Here is a 15029-nt window from a genome sequence, read left to right as displayed (position 1 = left end):
GAAGATGTAGCAGTAACAGCTCCTTTTGAGATATCACTTGTTTGAGTTTCATGTGATGCTGTCACAACAGGAGTCTCTGTTCTGCTCATAGAGGAGACAGTGGTTGCTACAATTAATGACTCTGTAGTAAAATCTGAAGTATGGTCACCAGAGCTCTCTTTGTCAGTGTAAATGAATAGTGATGTTCTTTCAGGTTTCGTGGTTGATCCACTGAAGGAAGGAACTGACTCTACCATAGTAGGTTCACTCTTAATATCTTCATCCTCAATGTCTGGAATAGTAGATGATAGATCAGAGGCTGAAGTCGGAGACTTTGTTATTGAGCTTGTCTCTTTCACATTAGAGACTGGAGAAACTGATGGTTCCCCTGAGTGTGAAGCCATCTCTGTCTGCCCTTTCAAATCACTTTCTGTTGCCACAGGTGACATTTCTGTTGGTGCTTCAGTGCTGTATAGGGAAGACGTACCAGTCACAGAAGGGGTCGTCGGAGTGAACGTGTCAGGGGTTGCATCACCTGAGCCATCTTCACCTGATGGAGTGAGAGCAGAACTTCCCTCAATCTTATCTGGAGTGGTAGACACTGAGGGCTTCTCTGTCTGACCTGTGATATCACTGTCTGTTTCCTCAACTGGCAGTGCTGTTGTATTTTCGGTGCTAAACAATGAGGAAGCTGTAGAAGATGCACTGTCTTTGCTGGACATCTCAGTTGTTTGTTCACCTGAGCTCTCTTCATCTGTTGTTGGAAAAGCAGAACTTGTCTCTGGTGTTATGGAAGCTTCCTCAGTTTGACCTGTGGTCTGTTCTGTCTGACTTTTGAAAACAGTGTCTTTTTCCTCAACTTGCAGTGCTGTTGTTTTTTCTGTGCTAAACAATGATGAAACTGTAGGGGACGCAATGTCTTTGGTGGACATCTCCGTCGTTTGTTCACCTGAGCTCTCTTCATCTGTTGTTAGGAAGGTAGAACTCTCTCTGTCAGTTGAAGTGAAGAGTGATGATGTTTCAGGTTTCATTGTTGATCCACTGAAGAAAGGAATGGACTCTACCATTGTAGGTTCACTGCTTATATCATCATCCTCACTGTCTAGACCAGTAGTTGGAGTAACAGAAGTCAAACTAGGAGACGTTGTTATTGAGCTAGTCACAATTATATCAGAGAAGGGAGAAACTGATCGTTCTCCTGAGGGTGATGGAGTTCTAGTCCCATCTTTGTCTAGACTTTCTATTGTTTCAAGTGACATCCCCGATGGTACCTCAGTACTGAAAAAAGAAGATGTACCTGGGATAGAAGAGGTCAGCGTGAACATGTCAGGAGTTTCGCCACCTGAGCTATCTTCATCTCCTTGAGTGAAAACAGAATCTTCCTTTGCCGTGCCAGTTATTGGAGTTATTGCAGGTTCTCCTGTCTGGCCTGTGACAGAACTGTCTTGTTCCTCAACTGGCAGAGCTGTTGGCTTCTCGGTGCTTAACAATGAGAGGGATGTAGGAGCTGCTGTTTCTCTGCTGGATGTTTCAGTTGTTTGTTCACCTGAGCTCTCTTCATCTGTTGTTGGGAACATAGAACTTTTCTCTGATGTTAAAGATATTTCCTTAGTCTCAGCTGTGGTAACAGTCTTTTCTGTTTCAGTTGACAGTGATGCTGGTTTCTCAGTGCTGTAGAGAGATGAAGCTGTACTAACAGCTACCTCTGAAGTTTCACTTATTTTGGTTTCATGTGAGGATATAGCAGAGGCTACACTTGGAGATACTGTTATTGAGCTTGTCACTGTCATAAAAGAAACTGGAGAAACCGTTGGTACTCCAGACTGTGAAGCCATCTCTGTCTCCTCTGTCACATCACTTTCTGTCATTTCAGGTGACATTGCTGTCGGTGCCTCAGTGCTGAAGAGAGAAGATGTGGCTATAATAGAAGGGGTTGGAGTAAAAATGTTAGGGGTTTGGTCACCGGAGCCATCATCATCTGCTGGAGTGAGAGCAGTACTTCCCTCTGTCTTATCAGAAATAGAAGTGACTGAGGGTTTTTCTGTCTGACCGCTGACAGTCCTGTCTTGTTGTTCAACTGGAAGTAATGTTACAAATTCTTTGCCCGAGCTTTCTTCATGTGTAGAGGTTGGTAATGTAGCTGTCTCTTCTGCATTAGTAGTAGCAAATGTGCTTGGTTGCACTGAAACTGTTGGTTTTTGTAAGTCTTCATACGATGTTGTTGGTTTCTCAGTGCTGTACACAGAAGATGTAGCTGTTTGACCTCCAGAACTCACCTTTGCTGTTGAAATGGGCAGTGTGCTGGTATGTACTTCAGTGATGCCACCAACTACTGGCTCCTGTGAGCTGGATGGTTTTTCAGAGTGTTCCCTGGTCACCTCACTGCCTGTGCTAAATGTAGAGGATGGAGTGGGGGTTGCACTGATGTCAGAAGAAACATTAGTCTTCGATGTTACTTCTGATTCTGATGGCTTTAGTGTTCCTTCTGTAAAACTACTCTTTGATGTTTCAGGCGATACTGTCTGTCCTTCAGAGCGCACCTCATCTGTGGGTGTGAAAATTAAGCTAACTTCTTGTGATACTGATGTTGGTATGTCAGTGCTGAAAGCAGAAGGAGCTACAGTTTCAGCTGTGGCTGAACCATGAGCTGTTTCATATTGAGTTGTTGCTATTATTAATTTCTCTGTACTAAAGATGGATGTTGCCACAGTAGCTGCTGTTGATGCCATACCAGAAGTTTGGGTGTCTGTACTTTGTCCAGCCATGCTAGGATGAAATGAATTTGTCTCTGTAATGTCACTTACTGGGGTCACTGTTGAAGGTTGCGTTTGTTCTGTGTCCCCAGTTACACTTAAGATTTCTGCTGTAGAAACTGTGGTTGAAACGGACTCATGGTGTTTCATTGTACTAATGACTGGAGAAGTAGAGGTGGCCACAGGTGAGGATGTTTGATCTATTGAGCTTTCCTTATCCGTAACACCAGTAGTTTCCTCACTTGTATCCACTTTTTGGTCAGGTAATGTTGTCATTAGTGATACACTCTGTGTTGAGTACTGAGTGAAAAATTCAGTGACTGAGGCCATTGTTGTCTTGATTATTTCAATAGCACTGTATAAGGGTGAAGCAGTAGTTGCAATGGATTCATGAGAGGGAGGAGTTTTTTCATCTTCTTTCTCCTCATGCCTTGCAGTGGGTGCTGAGATTTTGTCCGACTCACCAGTGGCACGAACGGATGTTTTATCTGTCCATGCTGTTTGTACTTCACTGTCTCGTGTAGTTTGATCTGTTGTATGTGTAGAGCTTAAACTTGAGGATGATGTCACAGTCCCTGCAGAGGTATGTGATGGTGGGCTGGTTGTAAACACGTTTACTGTTTGAACTCCTGAACCCTCCTCCTCTATTGCATCAGTTGCAACTTTCTCAGTAGGTGAGATGGAAGACATGTGGCTCACCATACTCCCTCCTTGACTTGTCACTGTACCCTCTGAAGACTCAGCCAGGGTTGATGCTACAGTTGATGATGATTCAATGCTGCCTGCATCTATACTTGGTGTTATCTCAGTCTTGGCTGTCTGTTCAGGAAAGGCTGAACTACTAAATACTGGAGATATTGAGCTCGAGGCAAATTCTTTTGGGGTTTGAGTCTCTTTCCCTCCCTCCATGTCTTGAGTGGAGCTCTGTGAGTCACTAGTTGTTGATGTTTTTGCATCAGTGTCATCAGAGGAGGGAGTGTACACAGTCTGTGAAGTAGATTGAGTGGCATCTTCAGCAGCTGGAGAGGCAGATGTGCTCTTTGTATCCTCTGTTATTTCAGCGTCATCTCTGTCTGTGTGAAGTTCGGATGTAGGAGTAAAAGGAGTTTGATCCTCAGCCTTTTCTGTCTGAGTTACTTCTGAGTCACTTTTCACATATGTAGGAGTCGTCCTTGACTCACCTACTTCTTTTTGTATAGATGTGGTGATGACATTGGTGGTTTCCTTTTCAGCCATTGTTGTTCCAGTTTCTTCTGTTGCTTCAGTGATATGTGCTTTAGCTGGTGATACTGTAGGAACAAAATCAGCAGAGGTACCTGTGACATCACTCATCCCCTCTGTGGCATCTGTGGCAGCTGAGCCAGTTTCAGTTTTCTGTGTAGTTTTCAATGAAGCCGTTTCCTCCACTGTTGAGGCTGAAGCAAAGGTTGTGTCTTTCTGTGTGGGGCCTTTTGTGGTCAGCTCTTCAGGGAATATATCAGGAGGTGTTGATTCAACTATTGTGTTTACTGTGTCATAGTCATCAACATCTGGGACCTCTGTAGAAGTTAGTATTGCTGTGGGTGAGAGGGGTTCCTCTGTAGATTCAGTGGAGCTATAATCAGGGAGATCAGTCAACCTATGATCGAACACTGTTGTTATTTCATCACTTGCTCCCAGAGTTGTCACATTTGTCAAAATCTGGGTACCTTTGGCCTCTTTTTCTTCTGGGCTCAGTGGCTCCAGTGTGATCTCATGTTTACCATTTATAAAGCTAACAGTTGGAGTGATGGTTACTGCAGCTGGAGAGAAGAGGTCATCTGGGTCTCCACTCTGAAGGATGGGCTCACCATCTACTATGGAAGGGGTGGGATGATCAGGCACAACTGGTATGACAGGAGACTGAGAATACTGTGGCTGTACACCCAGGTCATCTGCAAAGAACGTAAAGGAAAATGAGGGTAAAAAACTGATTGAACTGAAACAGCCCTAAAGATCACACTTAAGAGGTGCCATTGTTGTCAGTGGAAAAAACACTAAAAATAAATAACTTAATGAAAAAGGAGACAAGCTCATTTAAAGTGTTGGAAATGGCTGATTTAAATGTTAACTTTATGGGGAAATTCCACCAATTTTAAGAAATTTAGTTTACTAGTCATAGAAATAACTACTACTTGCTCTGGTGGCTCTGGTACGGTGACCTTAGAGGTAGCTTTATCGAGTTTGAGAAAATAACTCCAGTGATGTCACCAGGGTTATCTCAACTTGGGTTTGGAGACAATATATTTTTAACAGAAAGCCAATGTTAAAAATGAGGTGTTGAGTTTGAGAGACGTGGACATTTATCAGACAAGAGGGTCTAACGAATGCTGTCGAGTCATAGGAATTGTAGGATTCTGTATTTTTGGAGCTTGACTCATACTGGGCACTAAAAGTCAGCATAATTCGCCCTCTGCTGCACTGATTCTGATGATTACTTTTTAAATCTGTATCAAATAAAACAAAATAAACATTTTAAACTTAAAAAAAGTTCAGAAATAAACAAACATTGCACAACACTGAAACTAAATCTTTCTTCAACATATTTGTAAGCCTTGGTTGAGTTGGTGTCTTAACTTCATCCAAACCATAATCCAAAGATTTATATTCTGAATGGATGTGAAAACCAAATATTATTAGACATTGCCAAGTCATTCAGTAATTTCAACAGAGACTGCATCCATTGATTTTCCAGAGGTACTATTGATATAATTGAGTACAAATGACATGGAATGAATAGTGTGCTGTGTTCACTGAAAAAATGCGACAGATTTAACACTGAAAATATGAATCGTAGTATGTTAGTAAGTAAACAACATTTATGACATATATCATGCAAATATTGTTGCAACTTTTCTTAACATATTCTTACGTATGTGGGATATAAAACATGAAATTCATATCATACAATACAGTCCAAAACAAATTCATCACTTTACACTACAAGCTAAAATATTAATAGAGAGAGATAAATCAAAACATTTCTGTCCTATTTTAAATAGAAATAAACAATAACATTCACAAAGGTAACATGCATAGGAGGGCTATTAATTCGGACAGCATTGTATAGTTGAAGTCTTCATATTATGTCCACTCCTTGTATATGATCTAAAAAGCAGACCACAGACTGAGAGATTTCATGTCAGCAGCTGTCTGCTCTTAATTTCAAGTCTAAGACAGAAGCAGTGTTCAGTTCCCTTAACAGCACGCAATGTTATCATCATCTTCCTACGCTATGTTGCCTCAGATGAGTTTATGTATTTCAACAAATAAACAAGATGTTGTCTGGCTGGAAATAATTAAACTACACAAACTATCAAGATAATAAAGCTGTAGGTCAATTTGGTAAATTAATAGATGCCAACCATAACTTTTGAAGCTAAGAAAAGGCCTTCAGTTCATGCACCTCTCCTTGAAATGCTGCAAGGAAAAAACCCTGATGACATCCACAGAAAGTCCATGTAATGTGTCTGTAGAAAGGAACCTGCCACATATGAAGACTGACCTTCACAACTGCCCTTCATATCTGGAAATCATCTTCAATTCTCTATGACTCATGTGTCTATCCTCTCTGCAGGAACATACATTCCATTTTTGTTTTGATTGTTCCTAATTAATAAAAGGCCTTGAAAGTGAGCCATAGCGTCATGCTTTTGACAAATCTGATAATATGAATCGGCAGGTGGTAAGAAGAAAAGACAGCTGTGGTTAATCCTTAAATGAACAGTTTGGGGGTTTTTTGGGCCTGAATTGCTTGCTAGTGTTTGCATATAGTACAAGCAAAGAGGAGGAAGAGATTATTCACACACACCAACCTGAAATCCTTTAGTATACAAACTTTCTCTCTCTCTCCCTCTCTCTCTCTCTCTCTCTCTCTCTCTCTCTCTCTGTCTCTCTCACTCAGCCTCTTGTCCCCTCTCTCTCAGTTTCCCACAAATGGTGGTTCAGAAAGATTATTGGTTGCAACCAAGAACACCTGCACCAGCTCAACTCTGCAGAAACACACCTGTTTAGAACTCAAGCAGTGGACCCACATGACTGATCCATACACACACACACACACACACACACACACACACACTGAAAACACACACATACAGGCCTTTCCCTCTAGTTGCCTCCACATTGCATCATCAGTTGGCTCCGCTAAAGCTCCCAAAGCCACAGTAAACATGAATGTCCGAATCAAAGTAGCCCACAGAAGCACTGGCCACTCCAGTCATTTTTAGTAGTTTTAGGCACAGTGTCTATTTTGTTATGGTTAATGTGGACTGCATCCCAGCCAATCTACAGTACATAACCCTGTAATAAAAGCATAAGTTAACCTTGCATATCATAATCGTTAGTATCATCTTAAAGCCATCAATAAAGCAATACTATACTATTTTTGACCTACTACACTATACTTACACAGTATGGTTTAAAAATGGGATGAAAGCAATTTATTGAGGGTAGCAAAAATGAAGGATTGTGGTGTCTCATTAGATTCTAAAGAATTAAAAAAATATATAAAGACTTCAACAGTAAGTAGGTTAGTTAAGGAGGCTAGTTGAGGAGTATTTAAGGATGGGTTTGCCAAGCCTTACTGAGCTGGACACGAAATAGATGTTTTATTACAGTAAGAATATTCTGTCGGTTTTTTGTGCATTGTTTTGTGACATCTGTGGTTGACACGCCTCAGAGGACCAATATTTCTACAAGTCATTACAAATCATTGAAACACTATGTAAACAGTGAATTTAATTGTCTTCAGTTAATCAGAACCACATGAGCACTGTTCACATGACAATAATATGGCCAGGTTTTAAGCAACACTAAATATTTATGAACTGTTTTTTTAATATACTCATAGTATTGTGTGCTATGTTACCATGCAGCCAGACAGCACACGTCTCCCTGTGCCACAGTATTTTCCACAAGCTTTTCCCACACTAACTGGGAGGACAAAAAGAGATCTTGAGTGTCTTAGCTGAGCCACATCGCATGATGTAGCAGTAAAACTAGCTATAATCACCCCTTTTGGTCAGGCAGCCTCCAGCTGTCCTTACTGAGAGAAGAGACTTTGCGTTAGCGATGACATCACCTCTCGAGGTAGTGTCCAATCTAAGCTGAAGAGAGGCATCTGTGCTTACTCAGGTAGACTGCCAACATGTCTGTGTCATTGCCAGGCTGGCTGTCAGTAAGCTGGTACATACTCACGCTAGGACAGAAATACTGCAAATGCATACTGGTTTGAAGTACAAATACACACATGGTATACAGACACACAGACACATTTTTCTCCCTTAAACATTTAGCACATTCCCACACACTAAACTGGCTGTATTCTTGGCAACTAAACTGACCATGCTGCATATACACAATACTGATGTGTTGCATTAAACATACTGGCAGTTTGAGTGTGTATAACAAGGAATACATGTTACTGCTCTCACAGGAAGCCTTTGCTTCTACTGCTAAGATGGACCAAATTCCCCAGACTGCCAAATAACCAATTAATTGACTTGTACCCTTTCCAACTGAGCAGATCCCTCTCCTCCAACATGAGCTGCTCTTCAGAGACAAGGAATGAGTCACCATGGCAAAGTTTGCATCTCAGATGGACTGCATATTAAATGAATAAAAAAAGATGCAGCTGCTGTTTGCATGTGAGATCATAGGCTGTTGACCTGAAAGTCATGGCCTAGATATGTATTTGAATAATCTCAATGTATTGTTACAAATTCCTTTAATTCACAATATGATAAATATAAGAATCACATTTTAAAAAAAGAATGAGGGGCATATTTGTCAGACTGATATTTGAAAAAAGAAAATTTAAGGTCTTCATGCAAAGGTTATAACGACCTTTGTTAATGTAACTGTATTTCAGATTTGATTGTGATCTTTCTCCTTTATCCTTGTATTCTTCTGGGGGGGTTCTCATAATCTCCCTCTCTCTCTTTCCCATCTCCTCTCTCTTGTCTATGTCAAAATCATTGTCAGGACATCTGCTAAGCTGGACTGACTGAGGAGGTCCTCAGGCTAAACAGTCTTTCAGCAGCAGCCTACAATGTCTAACACACACAAACATGAGCCCGAGGGAACCGGAACACAAAACACTTCATCGTTGAAGAACTTACATGCAAAGCATTTCCTCACCATTGCACACATCATTACTAGTACACTATAAGTGCTCTTATATTTAAATTACAGTTACCACTAAAGATTGTAGTGATTTGGATAGCAATTCACCGAAGGTTAAGTACAGTGCAAATGGTTTAGAAATACTAGTATTATCATATAAAACAAAAAGAGGCAGAAACAGGCCAGCCTAAAACAATGCTGTGGAAAGCTTCAACTACATCCAACATTACTGTATTATTCAGTAAGGCCCTCTTGTAATTGTTTCCCCTTTCATTACTGCAGTAAAGAAGATAAGGCTTAAATTGGAATCAGATGCATTGAATAAATTATCTTCAAAGGTTAAAATCATTGTTGGTATGTCTTACCTGATTCATTCTGCTTCTGCATGACAGTGGTCACTTCATCAGCGACCACTGTACCTGGAGTGGTGGTTCTGCCAGCCACAGCTGACACCACTGGAGCAGATGTAAAGAACTCTGTACCGATGTCTGTTGTTGTGTCATCCTCCGTCAGGGAATCACCGCTGTGCTCTGGCACCTGAGTAGAGGACTCATCGAAGACATGGACACTTGTTGATGATGTCACATCTTCAGCTGAGGTTCCACTGTCAATGAGGACAGGGTTGGCTGTCACTGCTACAGATGCGGTCTCTTCTTTGTAGACAACAGCTGGTGTCTCTACATCCTGCGTTTGAGGTGTGGTTTGTGCTGCAGTTCTGGTTGTTTCTGGTGGTGCTGTGGTGGTGATGTCCGCCTCACTCCTGGGTCGGGTGTTAAAGATAAAAGTGGTGTCAGTTGGAATGACAGTTTTATCAGTAATAGTAGTGCTGTCTGATGAGCTGGTTGGCTGCATAGGCGGCAGTCCCTCTACAGGAAAAGTCTCAATCTCAGCAATGTTGCTATCATAGTCTGTAAATGGTGTTGCTGAATGAGTCCCAGCAGGTGAGGGTGTTGATTCTGAGGATCTTAACACTTCTTCACTGGTCAGTTCAGTTGATTCTGTGTCATTCTGGTCAAAGGTCATCTCTGTGGTGATCCCAGAATCCAGAATAGTTTTCTCCGTCTTCCCCTCAGCGAACATGGACTCTGTGCTGAGAGAGGCATCTGGTATGGGGACATCGGGTTGGACTGTGCTGATCTCAATTACCGAGTGATCATCTGGCTCCTCAATTGGCACTGACACTGAGTCTATGGTTTCTGCAGTGCTTTGGGGTTCTGGGAATGTGTCACCTCGGTGGGGAATAGATTCTACATAGGTTACATTTTCTCTTACAAAGTCATCAACATCAAAGTCTGGTGCGGCTGTTGTCACCTCATCAGTGTCCTCGTGTTCTTCTTTTATGGTGGGTGCAACTGTGGTGAATAACTCCTCTTCTTGGCCTACTGGAGTCGGGCGAGGTGGAGCCATACTGGTAGAGAACATAGATGGAGTGTCTAGAGATTCTGTTTCCTCTGATACAGTTTCAGATGTTGTGGTTACAATGACAGTGCTACTCTCCAGTAAAGGGATGGAGGTGGTGGAGCTGCTGGTGGTGATGTTTACCACAGATACATCAACAAAGGAAGTGTGGTTGATCAACTCTTTCCATCCTATAAAACACACAAAGTTATAGACATTATGCAACCTTCATCCAATTAAACCACATCGACCTCAAGCTCAAAAGTTAAACAATTGCAGATTTAAAAAATAATGACTAATAATAAACTATTACTCTTTTAAATATCAAATGTAATTGTTATATGGAAATGGTGTGATTGTTCTCAAGATAAGTGAGCAACAGTTTTATTTCTGGGGCATATTTTTCTTTGTTAATCGAGGATCTATTAAGACCATTAATTTCCTCAGTGGTTCTTTTGGTGAGCACCAGAATGCCATATCTGCCATGTCACAGTGCCAAGCAGCCATAATTCACACAGTGTTGCAGACAACATTTGGTGAATTGCGTGGAATTCATGGTGTGTAAAACAGTTAAAACATGGGTACATGAAATATTGTAGACATTATTACATTTTTTGTATTTTGCAAGTATGTGAAGCAGACAGGATGTTCACTGATCAAGCAGCAATATGCTGCAGTGGCAACGACAGTGTGATTCTGGCATTATGACAGAAACCTCTGGGTCAAGGACGTCCTCTCTGAGTTCTTGATGTTGTTCCTCACCGACTCTAACATTAATTCATGCAATGCTGTCAAAGAAACAGTGCACGTTACATAGACATCTGAGTTTTAATGTGCATTAACTGGAAAATAACCTCAATTATCTTAACCCTAACAACCCTAACATCCACCCTTTTTATAGAATTTTGACATATTTGGCACACCCAAATGGAAAAGCTTATAACAGAAGAACTGTAAGGCCAAGATGCATGTATTAGGCTTCATTTGACAATTGACATCTTCTAGTTTCTGGAAATGTGTTTGCCTAGCATGTGGCTAAAACACAAACAAAACTACATCAGTTCATCAATATGGCTCAAAAAAGTGTTTTTGGTCCTCATTTATCATGATTCATATTTGAATAACAATAATTAGGACATGCTTCATGCCAGAACCATGCAAATCACCACATACCTTCTACATCTTGTCAACCTGTATAAGATTCCAGACCTCTAGGCCTAACCTTATGGGAGCTTAGGGAGTTTTTAGTTTGTGGTGTCACTGGTGTCCCTGAACCTCTCTGGTTATCTCCAATTGTGCCAATTGCTTTTACTCATTACTGTGTGATGCTACCGCTTACAACTGGCTTAAGCGGGTCACCAGCGACCCTGTGGATGTGAAGAGGTTAAGGTATCTTTGACCTCAACACTATCATGTTGATTTTCTATTTAATTGCCTTTCCTTGGACCTGATGAAATTGGAAAGCTTGCCATCAGCTCATGGCAAATGAGGTAGTCTTCTATTTTTTACAAAAAAAGCAAAGAGCTCTTTGAATGTTTCTCTAAACATTTTCTGAAGCTCCTGAAATTATTGATGTGACTGTTGCAGAGGAGTTACACAGCATATAAACTTCCAGGAATTTACTGTTGTGGTTTTCGTTGCCCTGACGATTCATGTCCTCTGCTGTACCCTGTGCATTGTCTGTCCTCCCACAGTTCATCTGAGTATTCATACTCTGTTCTGTCATTCAGCAACAGTCCCTCATCTCATCTTTTCAGCTCTCTGCGATGGTCCTCAAATGCTCACTTATTAAACTGTCCATGTATTTCTAAGGTTTTATTAATGAACAAGCTCCTTTATGGTTCTCTCAATTGTGCCTCTTCTTCCACGCCCCGCTGTCCTCACATGCTCTTTCTCATTTACTCAGTGTAACAGTGTAACAGCTTTAAAAAGCTTTCCTCGGTTGCACAGACAGATTGTGTAAAGCCAGCTGTTGACTATTACATACTAGCCCTCTTTCTTCGTGAAACTATCTCTGATGTAAGGTGTGAGACATGTTTTTTCCTAACAGGAAAAATTAAGCCTGCCCTCAGAGGGAGTGCATTATCTCACCGATGCATCTAAGCTGTTGCTGTTACTGAGGCCTTTGTTTTCTTCAGGCCAATCCAAGAACCAATCACAAACCAATTTTCCCCTTTTTCCCTTTGCACCCACCTTCTGTCTTCCTGTCTTTCTCTGTAGCCTAACTGATGTAGTTTTTCATAGTTTACATAATATTTCTTTTGAGATATTATTGGGAGTGGGAAAGCAGGGAATGATGGAGTGAGTCCCACCAAATGAGGGTACTTGAAAAGCACTTAGACGGGGGCGTAAATACAACATGACTGAGAGAGCTGACATGGAATACACAGAGCAGGAGGTAAGGGTGGCCTGTTTGTGTGCCCTCTGAACTCTGCGGGGACTTATCACCACGAGAGTTAGCATTGCTTAGGGGCAGTAAATGGCCAGGCAGGGGATGGCTTATCTGTCCAACCTCTCATTTGTAAAGATGGAAAGGCCAGGTCAGAGGTCACCAAGGATGACTGAATTTAGAAGTCCAGCAGTAGCTTTGTCCATTATCCAAACGTCTGCTCTGATAAGTACAAGTGAGAATGACAGAGGGCAAACTCTGACAGCGGAAATGAGAGGAGAAAGATGCAAAGGGAGTTAGATAGTGGGACTAAAAGGGCTGACAGGTGTGGTATTAGTTACTTTTGCTGCTTCTCTAAATGGTGATTATCATCTGTCATTTGGTTTTGCCCTGGGGATGCTGATTAGTTAAGAACACTCACATTTTGAGGGATTAGTCTAATTCTGCTAACTTCCAGTGAACCACGAAGTGTCACTATTTATAGAGATCCATAGCTGTATTCTCCTTTCTTCCCATGGTCAGTAATCGCCATGATTTGCAACAAGGAGTATATTTACATGCATACTTACAATTTGAATGAATTTCCACACTATTTACACCCTACTTACTCATTTGATTAATTAATTACAATTAATTTGAATATTTGAACTTCCTGAATAGTACATAAACTGTTTAAGTTTGTTTTATATCATTAGTGAGGTTATATTAAGATAGCTTAAGGAGTCTTGATTAACTCAGCTGGAAGTAATAAAGAAAAAAAAAACACAGACAGACACTGACTGTTCACAAACTTGCAACCCATTACAGTAACAACTGGTCTGCCCATTGCTTTTAAATAAACAGAGTTTACCACTATTTCACCCTTCCCTTGGCTAATTTTGTTGCCACAGAAATGGGCGAGAAACTAAAATGTGAGACAACTGGACACTGCGATCAGTGAGACTAGTCTGGCACATAACACACAAAGCTCATAAAACAATAATTCCTCTGCTTTGTTCATGTTTTGTCATTGAAACAATATACCAAAAAACAGAGACAAAGTGAACAGAACATTTGACAAAGGATGAGACAGATTGTAAACATCTTAAAATGTTGGGTTGGTTCAGATGTGGGAATGTGTATAGTGGTGCAAAGAAGCAGAAAATCAAAGGGTGGGGGAGCATAGATGAGATCATAGGTCATTACAGTCTAGGCCTGGTGTTGACAGAAAATGGTCTGTTCCTTCAATCACTATGTCTTTATGAAGCAAAATATAAAGATATATGCTGTATGACCCACTACATGCAGGTAACACACTGTTCCATGACACACTGTAAACATTATAAATAGTGACCACAAGATCCTGTGAGTGAGTTTACCTTTAAAACAGTAAGCCCCAAGCTTAGTAGTTGGTTGTGGGAAGCCAGTCTGGTTTCTGTAGCGATACATGGTTCTGACACCAAGAAGGCCTCCTCCACACTTTATTCTGGGTACGGCAACAGGATGTCGTGCACTGCCATCAGAGAGCCACCCATAGTCACATCGGTCCAGGCCGTGCCGCCAAGCAGCATGAAGCTGACCGGGGGTTGCCAGAACAGCATTCCTATTCTTACACTCCTCACTTGCTTCTTCAAACGTCATCTTACGGGTCACAGGAGCATAGTACACTTCACCTAATGGAAAAATGCAATGAAGACTTAACGAAAAACACTAACTCATAGCCAAAATAGCAACAAATCATCCGTGATCATGGCAACAAAATCTGAAGCAGTCATGCAGGGCAGGGTTCATTTCACTTTCAACCAATTTTGGCAGTCCGTAGGCTACTGTATCACTAACAGATGGACAGTAATTTCATATTTCATTTTAGGTTATTTGAACTGAAAACAGAGTTAAAAAGCTTATCATTTGTAGTCATCTCAAACTTCAGATTTTAGACCATTTTGACCTTTTAGAAGAGACATAGCCCAAAAACAGTTGACAAAAGTCACAGCTGTGCAGGGCATGGACCCAAAACATCTCCCACTGATCATATTTAGGACAACAGTAGTTCATTCATTATATTATTCTGAGGTGGGATAGCAATGCAGACAATGTGCCTTGCCTGTGTTTCAAGACATTAGCTTTCCCCTCAGTGGGTTAGAGAACTAGCTTACACCTTCTATGTTTACTTCCTTTATGTTGTTCATGATAAGGATCTTACCTTCTGAAAGATCATCACACTCTGATTATTAACAATTGTCTTTGCTTACAGGGTAATATAAATGACGGACTACAGAAAGACAAGATCTTAACTGAAACCAAACAACTTTACAAGAGGGGATAACTGACTGACTACATGTTTTCAGTTAGTCTTGGGGGAAACGTTTTAAACATCTCATATTGGT

General features: G+C 41.1%; 1 protein-coding gene across 1 annotated transcript in view; it reads right to left on the bottom strand.

Annotated features, from left to right (window-relative positions):
* The window catches only part of LOC121903452 (versican core protein-like), a 57820-nt gene that overhangs the window by 24654 nt on the left and 18137 nt on the right, over positions 1 to 15029 (bottom strand). Inside the window, exon 8 of the mRNA XM_042420473.1 lies at positions 14022 to 14315. Coding sequence (XP_042276407.1) covers positions 14022 to 14315 — 294 coding nt within the window. The remainder of the gene's footprint in view (positions 1 to 14021; positions 14316 to 15029) is intronic.

Source organism: Thunnus maccoyii, chromosome 9, assembly GCF_910596095.1.
Source record: "Thunnus maccoyii chromosome 9, fThuMac1.1, whole genome shotgun sequence".
In the NCBI taxonomy this organism is placed as follows: domain Eukaryota; kingdom Metazoa; phylum Chordata; class Actinopteri; order Scombriformes; family Scombridae; genus Thunnus; species Thunnus maccoyii.
This window is presented reverse-complemented; position numbering and strand designations above follow the sequence as displayed.